The sequence below is a fragment of the Magallana gigas genome, chromosome 10, assembly GCF_963853765.1.
Source record: "Magallana gigas chromosome 10, xbMagGiga1.1, whole genome shotgun sequence".
NCBI lineage: Eukaryota > Metazoa > Mollusca > Bivalvia > Ostreida > Ostreidae > Magallana > Magallana gigas.
Window position 1 is genome coordinate 29,785,705 of NC_088862.1, and position 14,649 is coordinate 29,800,353.

Below are 14,649 nucleotides of genomic sequence, written 5' to 3' on the forward strand. Positions count from 1 at the left end.
TAGATACATGTAAGTATAATTCTACTTATATATGTATTAGTAATCTCTAATCCCTTGAATTTCCAACCCCAGGCCAGGACCAAGTTCTGTGATACATTAATTATGTATTCGACTTGTTAATATATTATCATATGAATTCAAAATACATCATCTCCTTCCTAAGGTATTGATGAAAAATATTCTTTTGACAATAAACAGCATATAACATATCTATGACCAATATATCTTGGTTATCGTATGTATTTAATTCTTCTTGATAAACTTCCTCATCCAAGGCAACATTTCGCCTACATATGGTTTCATTTTATTGTGATGTATCATCTTGACATTAGCTTGTTCGCTGGTTTTAACTTTGTATAACAAATTGTTGATCTTTTGTAGAATCAAACAAGGACCAATGTATTTTGGTTGCAACTTGTGACTCTCGAGGTCAGTATCTGGGCTCTCCATTAAAACAGAGACTAAATCACCAGTCTGATATTGATTCAAGTTTGACTTCTTATCATATTTATTCTTTTGTATATTTGTTGCACATTTCAGGTTCTTCCTGACAATATGGTGGGAGTGATACAGATTCTCTCTGAGTTTATACAGGTAATCTCCATATGAAGAACATTCTTCTGATTTTTCTGGGTCAGAGTATATAACATGTAAGGGGAGTTTTACTTCTTTTCCAAGCATAATCATGTTCGGAGTAAACTTTGTAGATTCTTGAGGAGTACTTCTGTATGCAAGAGCCAGGCACCCTAAATTTTTATCCCAATCTGTTTGTTTGCCTTTAATGTATGATTTAATCATACTAATCAAAGTCCTATTGAATCGCTCAACTAAACCGTTGGCTCTTGGATTTCTTGGAGTTGTCCTGGTTTTCTTGATTTCTAATATTTTACAAAACTCTTGAAATAAACTGCTTTCAAAATTCCGACCTTGGTCGCTGTGTATACTTTGGGGGCAGCCATATCTTGCAATTACTTCGTTTAAAATTTTGTCAGCACATGTCTCTGAAGTTTGATCAGGAACGGGTAATATCTCCACCCATTTACTAAAATAATCCATCGCAACAAGTATATATTTGTTGCCTCGAGGAGTCCTTGGTAATGGTCCAAGTATATCTATAGATAAACGATCCATAGGTGCTCCTGTACTCATGTTACCCATGGGAGCCTTTGCAGGTTTATTAGAAATTTTATTCATTTGGCAAGTATGACATTTCTCTATCCAGACTTGTATATCAGTTCTCATTTCGTACCAATAGAACAATTTCTTTATTTTTTCAGTTGTCTTTTTGATGCCTAGATGTCCAGACACTATTGAGTTGTGCATCTGTTGTAATACTTCTTCACGCAAGGAATGTGGTAACAATAGTTGAAGGTAAGTATAATTGCCATCTTTTGAGATGTACTCTTTGTACAAAGTGTCATCTTTCAATACAATAGAACTCCACACATTGAAGTAATATCTGCAAGCAGGACTAGTATCTTTTAATAGAACTTCATCTGGTTGATGACCCTCTTTCTTTGCATTATAAAGTAATTTCAAATCTGGATCATTTTGTTGTAACTTTGGCATATCTACAGTTTTGCAAACATCATTCCAAGATGTGAATTCTGTATGTGTCTGATTACGGGTAACAGCACGAATGTTATTTTCGTCACTTGTATGATCTTTAGGCCATCTTTTCTTTTGGGGAGACTCTTCATTTCTTTTAATACATTTTTTACAGGGTCCACATTTTAACTTTGTGTCAACAGAACATTCACAACTATGAGGATTGGGGCATCTTGATAAAGCATCAGCATTGCCGTGTTTATGTCCAGGTCTGTATTCTATTGAAAAATCATATGCTGATAGTATTTCTATCCATCTGGCAATACGTCCTTTTGGTTCTTTAATTTTGAACAGCCAAACTAAGGCTTGGTGATCTGTTCGTACTCTAAATTTTCTGCCTAGTAGGTATTGTTTAAAATATTCTACAAAGTATTTCACTGCTAATAATTCTTTGTCCGTGACGCAATAATTCGTCTCAGCCTTGTTCATAGTTCTACTGGCATACGAAATAACTCTCTCTTGGCCATTTTGAATTTGACTTAGGACAGCTCCAATGCTGTAATTACTGGCATCAGTATCAAGAATAAATTCTTCATTAGGCATAGGAAAGGCCATAATATCTGGTCCCGTAAGACATTCTTTAATTTTCGTAAAAGCTATATTGCAATCTTCAGTCCATTTGAAAGGGACATCTTTCTTTGTTAAATGAATTAAGGGTCTCGCAATGGCAGAGAAGTCCTTGACAAATTTTCTGTAATAAGACGCCATTCCTAATATTTGCCGTATTTCAGTAACATTCTTCGGTATTGGCCATTCCAAAATCTTGGAAATATTTTCGGGGTTTGGTTTAACACCGTCTTTGTTTACCACATGACCTAAGAAGGTAACTTCTTGTTGGAAAAACTGGCACTTTTTGGGTTTTAACTTTAATCCGGCTTGATGTATACAATCTAAAACTTCTTTGACTCTTTTCAAATGTTCCTCAAAAGTTGATCCAAAAACGATGATATCGTCTAAATAAATTAGACAAGTTTGCCACTGCAGTCCGCTCAATATGATCTGTAAAGTTCTTTGGAAGGTTTGAGCGCTTCCCTTTAGTCCCATTGGCATTGTTAAAAATTCCCAAAGGCCATATTTAGTAATAAACGCAGTTTTTGGAACATCAGATTTCTTTACTGGTACTTGGTGATATCCAGAAGTTAAGTCAAAGGTAGAGAAAATAGAAGCTCCAGCTACAGCATCAAGACAATCTTGTATTCTGGGCAATGGAAAGGCGTCGTTTTTAGTTACATCATTCACCTTTCGATAATCGATACATGGTCTGACTTTTCCATTTTTCTTCATGACTAAGTTTAAAGGGGATGCCCATGGAGAATAAGACTTCTGAATGATGCCCTGTTTTTCCATATCTTTTATTAATTGCAATTCTGCTTCAGCATAGGCGAGAGGCACTCTTCTTGGTGGCAATTTTATAGGCTTGCTATCACCGGTATCTATTTCATGTTCAGTCACTGTAGTATATCCTAACTCTAAGTCATCTTTAGAAAAAGCATCACTGTATTCGCAAAGTAAATTATAAATTTTTTTTTTGGACAAGTCGTCAAAGTCATTATTTTCAACAGCATTGCTATACAAGTCTTTCATATGGCCTGGCAATTCTTTAACTGCTCTCTTGTCAATTTCAGTAACGTCTCTGATCGACAAAGTAGAAGAATCTGGATTCTTTATTCCACCTGTAGGAAGTTGAACATCATTTATAAATTCATCTGCTACACCTATAACAGCATCTTGGTGGATACACTGTTCCGTATTGGTAAGGTTAAGTAGTCTACCAGGTACAGTAGTATTGTTTTTAATATCTACAAGAGTATTCGCCATATGAAGTTCGTATCGTTCAGCGAAAAGTTCTGACGGCTCAATTAATAACTCCTTTTGTTCATTGGGATCTTCAGATCTCTCAACAAAGGCCTGTATGACTCTTTCGCTGAACGGTGGAATTTCATAATTGTCTGCAGCCGTAACTCTACGACATTTGCTGTTTGTAGTAGTTGTCTGGAAACAAGGAATTTCCTTATTTTGTAGTTTAAGTATCCCTCTACTCAGTAATATTTCTGCAGGCATATTATGTTCTGCATATAGGACATCAACACCCAAAAGACAATCATCATCTATTTCTGCAACTATGATGTGCTGATCAGTTAGGAAATCTCCCAATTTCAATGTAAATTTTGCTTCACCAAGCACTTCTATTTCTCTGCCACAGGCATTCAAAATTCCAGTAGTCTTATATAGAGGAGGTTTCTTCTCCAAAGTTTCGAAGACTGATTTTGACAAAATTGTTCTGGAAGCTCCAGTATCTATAGTAAATATAAGGCAAGATCCATTAATTTGTCCTTCAACGTAAATTCCAGGACTTCTTTGGTAATTACGATTTATAACATTTTCATTTTTGGTCTTTTGTAGATCATTCTTCTCAGAGTCATGGACCGTTCCTCGACCACCAGTTACGATCCTTGGATGTTTAAAGGAGCAGCAGAATAGGAGTTGAATCTAGAACTTCCATTATAATGTTGGTTTACAGGAGGAGCCACGTGTGGTTGAAAATGCAACATGGGACAATCCTGTTTGAAGTGACCAAGTTTTCCACAATGATAACATGACATGGAGGATTTTGTATTCTTAAAAGGAGGGTTTCTTTGACTCAGTTGTTCAATGGATTTCTGAATCTCTGACATTTGTTGTCTAAGTTTATTCATTTCATCTTGCAGCTGATTTTCTGATGATGAGTAATTTGACGACTTGTTGCTAACCTTTGGCTTTTGTTGTGAACCAGTTGAAGTTTCTTTGTTTCTGTGATTATTCTTGAAATTATTCTGAGGAGCTTCAGTTATGGCCCTTGTCATTTTTTTCTCTTGCTTATTGCTGTTTCTTTTATTCATATCTTGGAAATTAACCACTTCAAAGACTGCATCATCAATGTTGTCAGGATCCTTGACAAATTCTACTTGCGATTGAACCTTATCATCAGTTAAACCATCGAAAAATCTTCTAAGAAGATCCTCTCGTTTAGTTTTGTCGTCTCTATCAGGATATGCTTTTGCATAAAGTTTCTTTAGTTCTGTAGCATATGTTTCTACACTTTCATTGGGTCTTTGTTTACGGTTGCTAAATTTTGCCTCTAAGGATTTTTTTGTTTCCACAACTCTATATCTGCTATCCAGCTCATCCACAAGTTTACGGTAGGTGCTTCTAGTTTTGTGTTTCAACTGATCAAATACAAATTCGCCAGCTTCTCCATGTAGTTTTGGTAAGAGTTCATCCAATTTTTCTTCATCTGACCATCGAGATCTACTCGCTACAGTTTCAAAACGACTTTTCCAAACGGACCATTTCTCCTTTCCTTCTCCAGTAAAGGGAGGTAACTTGCATGTAGAACGTTTTGTTCTCTTGTCTGTCACTATTCTAGTTGACACGCTATCATCATTACTGTCAGAAATGTTGTCTGAACTGTCTCCTGAAGAGCTAGAGGTGTCATCAGAGTCATTGTAACTGGATTTGGATCTCTTATGTAACCTTGGTACAGATTTAGTTTTCTGCTTTCTCTGAGGCATGGGTTGAATGTGGGTTCCATTACTTATTTTATCATTCATTGTTTCTAAAATTTGACTCATGGTCTGTAGAACATCCTTGACATTCGTCACTTCATTTGTATCATTTTGATTTCTATCTCTTTGGATCATAATTCCATCATGTACTGGTACATAGTTTCTAGAGGGTGAAAAGTTCATAGATCTTCTTGGAGGCAGAGATGCTGGTAATGGAAATCTCCTCTCTTCGTATTCCACATCTGATTGACATACTGGTTCAACATGTTGATTAAACGTATAATGCTGTCTAGTTGGAGTAACATCGCCTCTATCAAGACACTGGTGTCCATTTATCTCCAATGTATTACAATGTCTCTGAAGAACTGGGTTGTTGTTTGCTTCAATATCGGATATGCATTTATGTACAGTTTCAAGACCGGTTATCTGACCGTTTGTACTGTTGACAGTGTCAGGCATAGTTAGCATACTATTTCCTTTACTGTTGAAAGAGAGATTTACAGTGTCAAGATCGGTTATCTGACCGTTTCTTTTACTGTTGTCAGGAATGAAAGTGACAGTTTCGAAGTCAGTTAAATGACCATCCTTCTGACTGTTATTTAAGAGTTGTGTACTACCATGTTCAGTTAAAGTACTGGAGGTAGTTGTAGTCCTATCCTGACCTATATTTACAGACTGTTTAGAAACAGATTATTCAGACAGGGTCCCCTCATCACACTCTTTCTCTCTTTTTCTATTTTTCCCCATGTTTATTGTAGAACACTTCTTAGTACAAATTTTCAGTAGGCTTCAGTACAACAAGAACTAACAAAAGAAATATGTAAACATATGTCACTACACACAACACCTTTTTTTTTTTTTTTTTTAAAAAGTCTTACAATATTGAAAAAGAAAAGTTCGTATCACAGGATATCCCTAAAAATAAACAGGATATCCCGCCGTGGATGCCAAAAATGTAATGCTCGCGGGTAGCTGTAACATATCGCTAACCTATAAAGCTTTAATGTAGCGCAGCAGCATTGTAAGATATTTAAAATTACGCAAAACTTATAAACAAAGTCAATACCAGTCGGATCTGTGCAGAACTCCTGAATTCATTCAATTAAATAATCAAGATTTATTCAAGATAATAACATTAAATTTATTCAATAACATAACATATGTAATACTATAATTATAATTACACTCTCACACTCATTCACACCTTAATTACACATATAATAAATAAATTAAAAAAATATTAATGTATCATCAGAACCTTCATTTAAAAACCTCCCAAAAATATAAGGATGGGCAAAGGGGAATAACTCTTATTAAATAATCCCGTTATGTGGCATTTGATTAAATGCAAAACAGGATTTACTGTACCATTTGGTGAACTGAGTTAAATTACTCACTGGTTCACCGTTATGGTTAAACTATCACTATATATTAGACAAGAAAATTTATAAACAACCAAAACATGAACGTACAGTTAAATTACTGTGTTGTTCATTATGGTTACCCTACTTAAAGCTAATTAAAACAGAACCACGGATGCATATCACAGTTAAATTACTGTTTTGATATACAATATGGTTTATTCCTATGACTTACTTATCAAAAAATCTCAAAAGAAAAATATTACTAAAGAAAAATAATTTCCCAAAAATAATTAAATAAATCTACTTGTTCAAAAATTAATTCTCAATCAAAAATACTTTAAAATCTTAACCAATTTCAATCAAATTAAAAATCTAATAATTTCCGTAAAATTTACTAACTCAATAGAAATCACGGAAATAACAACTCGCAGTTAAATCACCGCATAGTTGATATTCCGATCATATAAATAAATAAAAATATTAATCCCTAAGTTAAATAAATAAAATAAAATAAATAAAAAAAAATAAAAATAAAAATAAATTGGAACGACTTAACGTACCAACTGCTCTTTAAAATCAAGGAGTCAGAAGTGATGTACAGACGATAAAACTCGGTATTTATACTAATGAGCAAACGATCAAAACATTCAGCGGCAAAAATCAATAATTGATCATGTGATCGAAATAGTGATATGTGATAGGATAACTAAAAAAAAGTCGCTTTTGAACTAGCGCCACCTAACGTGTGATATTGGAAATCACACTACTTTATCGATAAATTTATAATTTCAACAACTTCCATTCACATTGTACAACGTAACATAAAAATCAATCACAATCAAAACGTTAAGTACAAAATATACCAAACAACTTTCAATCAATAGTTTTAACAATACACAATGTTAACTCAAGAATTAACATCATATAATATCAATAATCAAGTATAAGTTTATCGACTATATAGACATTGAGCTAAACCGGAAGCGAGCAGACAGGAAAACATGTGGCTGCTCATATGAACATATACATGCAATTTTCCGACCATATAACAAAGGTAACATTATTTTACATAGATAAGACTTAGGTATAGCATAAGGACAACTAAATAATATCATCGTGATCAACAATCAAGATGTAATAAAACATAAAAACGAATTCGTGCACAGTCCGAATTTCCTCGACATTGTTTACACATGCTACCACTTATTTCTAAACTTCTTTCTAATATCATAACACAAAAATATTACGTAAAAACAAATTGCATACATTTAACTATTTAGTAGCAAGCTCTGGGTGCATGAATACTGTATCAACCCGCTCCAAATCACCACCATGTACAAAAACATATTACAGTCATTGACTCTATTTGATAGAAATATCAACCCGCTCCAAGCTCATACAAAATAGCGAAATATTACAGTCATTGACTCAGTATAGTTCATTGAACACTGTCATAGATGAAACAATAAGTTAAACTGTGTCATCAAACATTATTGTCATAAAATAAAAAGTAGAAAGGGGGGGGGTACATCATTACAGTGGGTATCGTCCAAGTTCCCCATAAACCATATAATTTGGTGTTGAAGACTTGAGGTTTAAGATATGTTTACAAAATTTCAGATGTAACTTTTCAACAAGTGCTATATTACCAAATCCCCAAACTTCACATCCATATAGTAAAATAGGTTTCACAATTTTGTCAAACATATCTAATTTACAATCGATTGACATATTGTGTTTTCTACATTTGGCTATTACACTATACATAGCTCTAGTAGTTTTTTCACATTGTTCTTTCACATTGAGATTAAATGATCGAAGAATAATTCCTTACTCCTTAATTATTGTTTTGCTGGTTTATTATGGAGTACGGAAAAATAAATAAATATCCATCAATAATAAGGTATACTATACTAGTATATAAAATAATTAATGTTCCGAACTATTTATTCAGTTCCGATTTGTTTTGAATTATCGAAATCAGTAGATTTCTTTGAATTCATATATATATATATATATATATATATATATATATATATATATATATATGCCATCTATATATAAAGCTACGCATTTAAATGAACTATGTGATATCTTCCTTTAAATTTAAAGCTGATATCAGACTGAGAGTGATCTATTTATGTTTAACTCCTCATAAGAATGAATTCGACAAATTTATAATGTGAGCAAGATTTTTGTTAGATGTATACTCTACATCAGAAACATGTTCGATTAATTCCCAACTATTAATTGAAGTATTTTATGCTGCAGTATTTTTTCTCTCTATTTTTAGTATAATTATCTATTAAAATAGCTCATTTTATCCAGGAGCAATAAATTATCAATAGTATTTCATGATTGGATTGTATTGTTCCAAGTATATCAGATGAAATTCAGTATTTAAAAAATAAACAATAAAAACATAACATAGATGACAAAGTCTTTATTCACAAAATGTGTCATACATATCAATGTGTAAGTAAAAATGAGTAAAAAATTTATCAAAATATGTCGGATCTCTTAATGTGTTCATGATATACAGACGATAAACAACCCAAAATGAAAGATGACATAAAACCTTCTCCACACACGTAATATGTATTAGAGCTTCAAACTGTTCATGTATATTGGCTGTCAAAATAAATGAAAAACAATGAACAACAGGTCAGAAATACATCCAAACCTAACTCCCAATTTCAGCATATGACACGAAATTTTGTCGAAAATGTACAGCTCTTTGTTGACGCCGAAGTTGGCAGACACATTTTGAAGTAGAAAAACAGTACACTGAATGGTTAAGACTGTAAGGTTTTGTAAGGGAAGAGTTTCATAGTGTGTCAAGGATGAATCTCAATCTCAAATTCACACAACATCGAATTTTCATCACTGCAAATCAAAAGTCTAGGATTGTACAGGACCTCAATGATATAAAATCTTGTAGTGGAATACTGAAAAAGACAGGCAAGACATTTCTTGTACAACTCATGTACACAACTCACTGTAAAAACATAATGTTCTGTATTGAACCATGCACTTTTTCAAAAAAGAGGTTGTTTTCCAGGATAAAAAAGTTTGGACATATCCCCTCATACACCAGTTTGAGGAGAAGTTTAAAGCAAACCCAGAAACCGACCAGAAGATTTTGTGGACAGCATTGAGATAGTGTGTTTTATTGAAAAGCCCAGAAAACTACTGTTTTTAAATGATATGAACACATGTACAACAGTTTACTGGTTTCTTCAGATTGCTGGTTTATGACTCCTTTTAAGAAAACTTTAAACAATCCATAAATCAGAAATTGACAGTGGTTCATCGCCTACACACATTTGTATTCTGCCTGAGAAAAAGAAATTCTCTATTCTTAAGTCCTAACGGGTGTCCTATAGCTACAAAGTGGCATCCGCTTTTTAGGATATCATTAACAACTTGTGGATCAGGCCATGAGTGACATCTGTTTTTCCATTATGATGCATAAGTAGGCCAAACATTACTTACGAAACAATGGGCAGTATCATATTCAACGCCTAGATATCCCGCTACCGCAGGGTCCATGTATAGTAGAATTAGGCATTGCTTTGGAACAAGTTACTTGCCTGTGTCCAGAACTTGAGATGTACATTTTGTCGTTCATTCTGACTTATGCTGATAGGACCTGAATGTTTGTTCGCGGAGTCAGTAACTGAAGTAATATGAATCCTGGTGGACTTTCAGAACTGTCAGAGAGAATCAATGTTGTAATGGCTGTGTTGTAATACTCAGACTCAGAAGGGTCTATGATCACTCGGTGGTCGTTATGCCAGAGCATAAAGTCCATATCAGATCCTGCCATTCTGAACCCTTCTCTATATCTTCCATGAGCACCTTGATTTGCTCATTGTTAGTTGCTACTCGTATCGTTACAATCTCACTTATGTCATATGACTGTCTTCCAATGGCAATCTGTTTTGAGGTCCCCACTATCTGACACATCCCCATAAACACTGATTCGGACACTCTCTTTATGCCTTTAAATCTGTTAAATAAATATGTATAGATGAAAATTACTCTACAAATAATAAGATCAGCGGCATTTAAAACGTTAGACATATTCCAGTTGTAGACGAAATAATATTCATAATGTAAAGGAAATGTTTCTATTCTTCTGAACACTGACTCGGACACTCTCTCCATGCCTTTACATCTGTTAAATAAATATGTATATATGAAAATTACTCTACATATAATAAAATCAGCGGCATTTAAAACGTTAGATATATTCCAGTTGTAGACGAAAGAATATTCATAATGTATTGGATTGTTTCTATTCTTTCTCTTTTTTTTTGCCTCCAGTACTGTGTTATTCATCAATTTCCTTATAATTAAATTATCCTAATTTCATCAGGTGTTGCTAGCTTTTAATCTATAAATAGAAAGAAGAATGAATGTAATTTGTATTTTCCTTTTTTATGATTAATCTATCTATCTTAAAATTTATAGAAGATCTGCATGATGTTTAATTTCTTAGCTTCCTTATGTAAACTTACCCTCTATGATGAGAGGAATCCGTTGTAAAATGAGATACATATAATAGGTAAGATTTTACTTCTTTAAATATGAAATTGTGATGGATTTTTCTCCTGAGAAAATCTTTTTAGTTTCTGAAGAAATGGAGACAAAAATATTTGGACCATGAAGGGAAAATTATTTCTGTTTTTGGTTTCTGAGATTTTGATTATATATTTTTGGTTCCTGAGAGAATAATTATTGTTAAACGTGACACGATTTATTTCTCTTCTACCGATTACGAAGAAGATAAACTACATGAACGAATGATTGAGATAAGGAAGAAGACTTCGATGAATTGGTAAAAAAGTAAACCCTTGGTAATAGATTTTATGTGTTAGGGCAAAATTGTATTATATATACATGTATATGTATTTTGAAATAATATTAAGGTAATGCAAAACAGATAACTACAACAGATTTTTTTTTAGATAATTTAATATTCGTAACTTTCAATATTTTTAGTTTTGAGAATAAAACCTATAAATATTTAAAATTTAAAAGAAATATTGTCTTTACATCGCCTTTAACTTACTCTTCCCTCCTTTCAGTGGAGTGTAAAATAAATTATAAAAAATTGTAATTTGTTCGAATTTGATATGTTAATAAGTTTCTTTTAAAGAAATTACAAATGTTTGTACATGTGCTACTATTTACACAGGAGATGCTCTTGGTACTTAAAGACGCTAAAATATATTATAACCAGAAACTGTTATAAATTGTAATACGGAAAAAATGACAATAACAAACCATCAACTATCTCACAAATAAAAACGAAATAAAATACAATACTGTGGAATCATCATTCCTCGCGAGGGACCAATGTTCGTGTCTTTCTTGGATTACCCTTGCCCACGAATTTACATCTCCATGAAGGTATAGACAAGCATTTGTTAAATATTAATCAAAATTATTCCGAACTTGCTACCAATGAAATTACGTCCCCACGAAATAAGAAAATTTTGCCTACCCACGAACATTGACCCACAAGAATAAAAATCATTTCACAGTAAATAAATATAAGCATATGTATGACATATCAAATGAAACACCAAATAGAGAATTAATCCATATATCTAAATATGTTTTACGATATTATTATGATTCAACCAGATACGTATCTATCAGTTACTAGAAAAAAATGTATGTGGTGTACCAATAAGATGCAAGCATATAAAACAGTGAAAAAATTACAGGGACTGCAAAATAAATTGCATTTTTACTGGTTTTGTTATTCATTTTTATATTTTTATATTTTAATGATTTATCTCTGATAAATTTTACACAATATATACGCCAAATAACTGGTTCATTGCATACATAAGCATATTCTGCTTGAGAAATAATTTTTTTCCATTTTTTTTATTTCAACGGACTCAAAAAGCTATAAAATGTTCTGTTCTGATGGAATAATAGGATGGATAAGAAATTAAAAAATAAAATAAATCACAAATTGTTCAAAGATGTATAAATAACATATAGGCCTACATCGATTTGTAACTCTTAAGTGGGTTTACTTTTAAAAATTTTAAAAATTGGGTCAGCGCTCTGGCAACGTAAAATTTCAACGTGGAGTTCAATTTGGATTTTAAATTTTGGACAAAATTCACGCAATTTGAAATAAAATTAAAGTGTGTTGTTACAGTACATCAGCATGTTTATCATCAAAATATTCAACGCACTTTGAAAAAAATGTATTTATCACAAAATATGGAATTCGTTCTGAACTGATTTCGTATTTAGTCAGATTAAGTGTTTATATTTATTGTAAACACTGTTTAACATGGTGTAGCATCACTGGGAACGGGGAGTGAACAACAAGAGATGCAACCCAATTTTCAATATACTAATACTGTGGAATCATAATTGTTCATGGGGGACCAATGTTAGTGGCTTTCGTGGGTAACCCTTCCTCGCGAATTTACATCCCCACGAACGTGAAGGTAAATAGTTAGTCATGCTTTTGCTTGATATAAATCAAAATTATTTTGAACTTGCTACCAACGATATGACGTCCCTACTAACCAGGAAAATTTTGGCTGCCCATGGGCATTGACCCCGCGAAAAATAATAATTCTACAGTAGTAATTCATTTTTGTGTAAATTTCTTTTAATTAGTAGAAGTGAGCCTTATTTTAATGATTTAGCGAAATGTTTTACCAATATCTTTAATAAACGGAGGTTCTATTTCTAGCCCCAGCAAGAACGTCAAAGTATATAACATATCAAAGATTTTTTTTCACAAATGTTTATGATTGATTGCATCGACCATGAAGACCATGCAGAAAATATATAAGCGAGGTTAAACCGGATGCTTTCGGTAAAATATAGCTTGCACATAAGCTAGCCTTGTTCATGTGCGATATTATGGACAGCTAATAGAACCAAGGTAGCACACGTTTATCTGAATCGAGACAGGGATTCCATGCCATGCATGTATGCACATGTTCGAATAGGACACAACCTACAGCTATTTTCCTCTCTTATTCCTATTTTACAACAAAACTCCGCACTAGTCAAACAACATATCCAACTACAGAAAAATCGATCAAGAGGGGACCGAGAGAAGACCCCTAAAATAACTCCTAACATAAAAATCAACTTTCTTTTGAATAGGTGTAAACATTGGCCTCTTTGCTCGTTTTCTTTTGTGTCTTTAATTAAAGATATTTTTTCTGAATTTTTCCTGGCTGCATTTTTTAAACCTTCTTCTTTCCATCCTTGCCCTAAAAGGTTTCAAATTCGCCCTTTTAGAACCCCTTGAATATTTTTTTTATAAAACGTAACTTTTTAGAATGAGTTTACGAGTCTCTGGGTCCCTTAATAAAGGGGCCAGTCCCTACTTATAACATCATGCGAAAGGTCTTAAGAATACAAACATGTTTTGTTCTTACACCCATCTAAAATTTTTGTTCATTTTCGAGATAGAATTGAATATTTTAGGGCTAGTCCTGTATATAACTAATGGGAACAGAGAGCAGTGTTTCGATTAGCAGAATCGATTAAATTCATCCATGCAGACATTTTCTCTTCAACAATGCTTAAAAAATATATCTCCTTTGTTATATATATTGCGTCAAAGTTTAAGGCCGTTGGCCTCTTAAACTCTCTTATTACGCCATAAATGGGTGTGGCAATGAATTGTTCAAACAGGTATGGTTTCGATTAACAACTTTGCTTCAATAATGCATTACAAAATCTTTTTAAGTTATTTGTAATATCATTTACGAGTCCTATGTTTCCTAATTAAAGGGGTCAGACCCTTTTCCTTAATTTCATAGGAAAGGTCTCTCAAATACTAACAATTTTTGTTCTGAAACACATTTAAAATTGTTGTTCGATTTTTTTTGTGATTGATTAGCGGTCAGCCCTGTAAGTCCTTGATAGGGACAGAGAGTGGTGTTTTGATAAGTGGAATCGATTAGAATCATCAATTAAATTTTTTTTTCTTTTTACAATGCTTAACAAAATATGTCTCCTTTCTAAATATGTGTCAAAGTTTAAGGACTTTGGTCCCTAAAAACCCCTAAATTACGTAATAAAAAGGTCTGACAACATAGTTTTCAGATAGTCATTGTTATGATCAACAA

General features: G+C 33.0%; 1 protein-coding gene across 1 annotated transcript; it reads right to left on the reverse strand.

The window, feature by feature from the left end:
• Positions 1–3,224: 3,224 nt before the first annotated feature.
• On the reverse strand, positions 3,225–5,798 carry LOC136272188 (putative leucine-rich repeat-containing protein DDB_G0290503). Its single transcript, XM_066073368.1, has one exon. The coding sequence runs from the start codon at positions 5,619–5,621 to the stop codon at positions 4,053–4,055; it is 1,569 nt and encodes a 522-aa protein (XP_065929440.1). The 5' UTR covers positions 5,622–5,798; the 3' UTR covers positions 3,225–4,052.
• Between the last annotated feature and the right edge of the window lie 8,851 nt (positions 5,799–14,649).

Coding starts and splice junctions, on each gene's coding strand:
- LOC136272188 (XM_066073368.1), bottom strand. CDS start 5,621: ATGCTAACTATGCCTGACACTGTCAACAGTACAAACGGTCAGATAACC.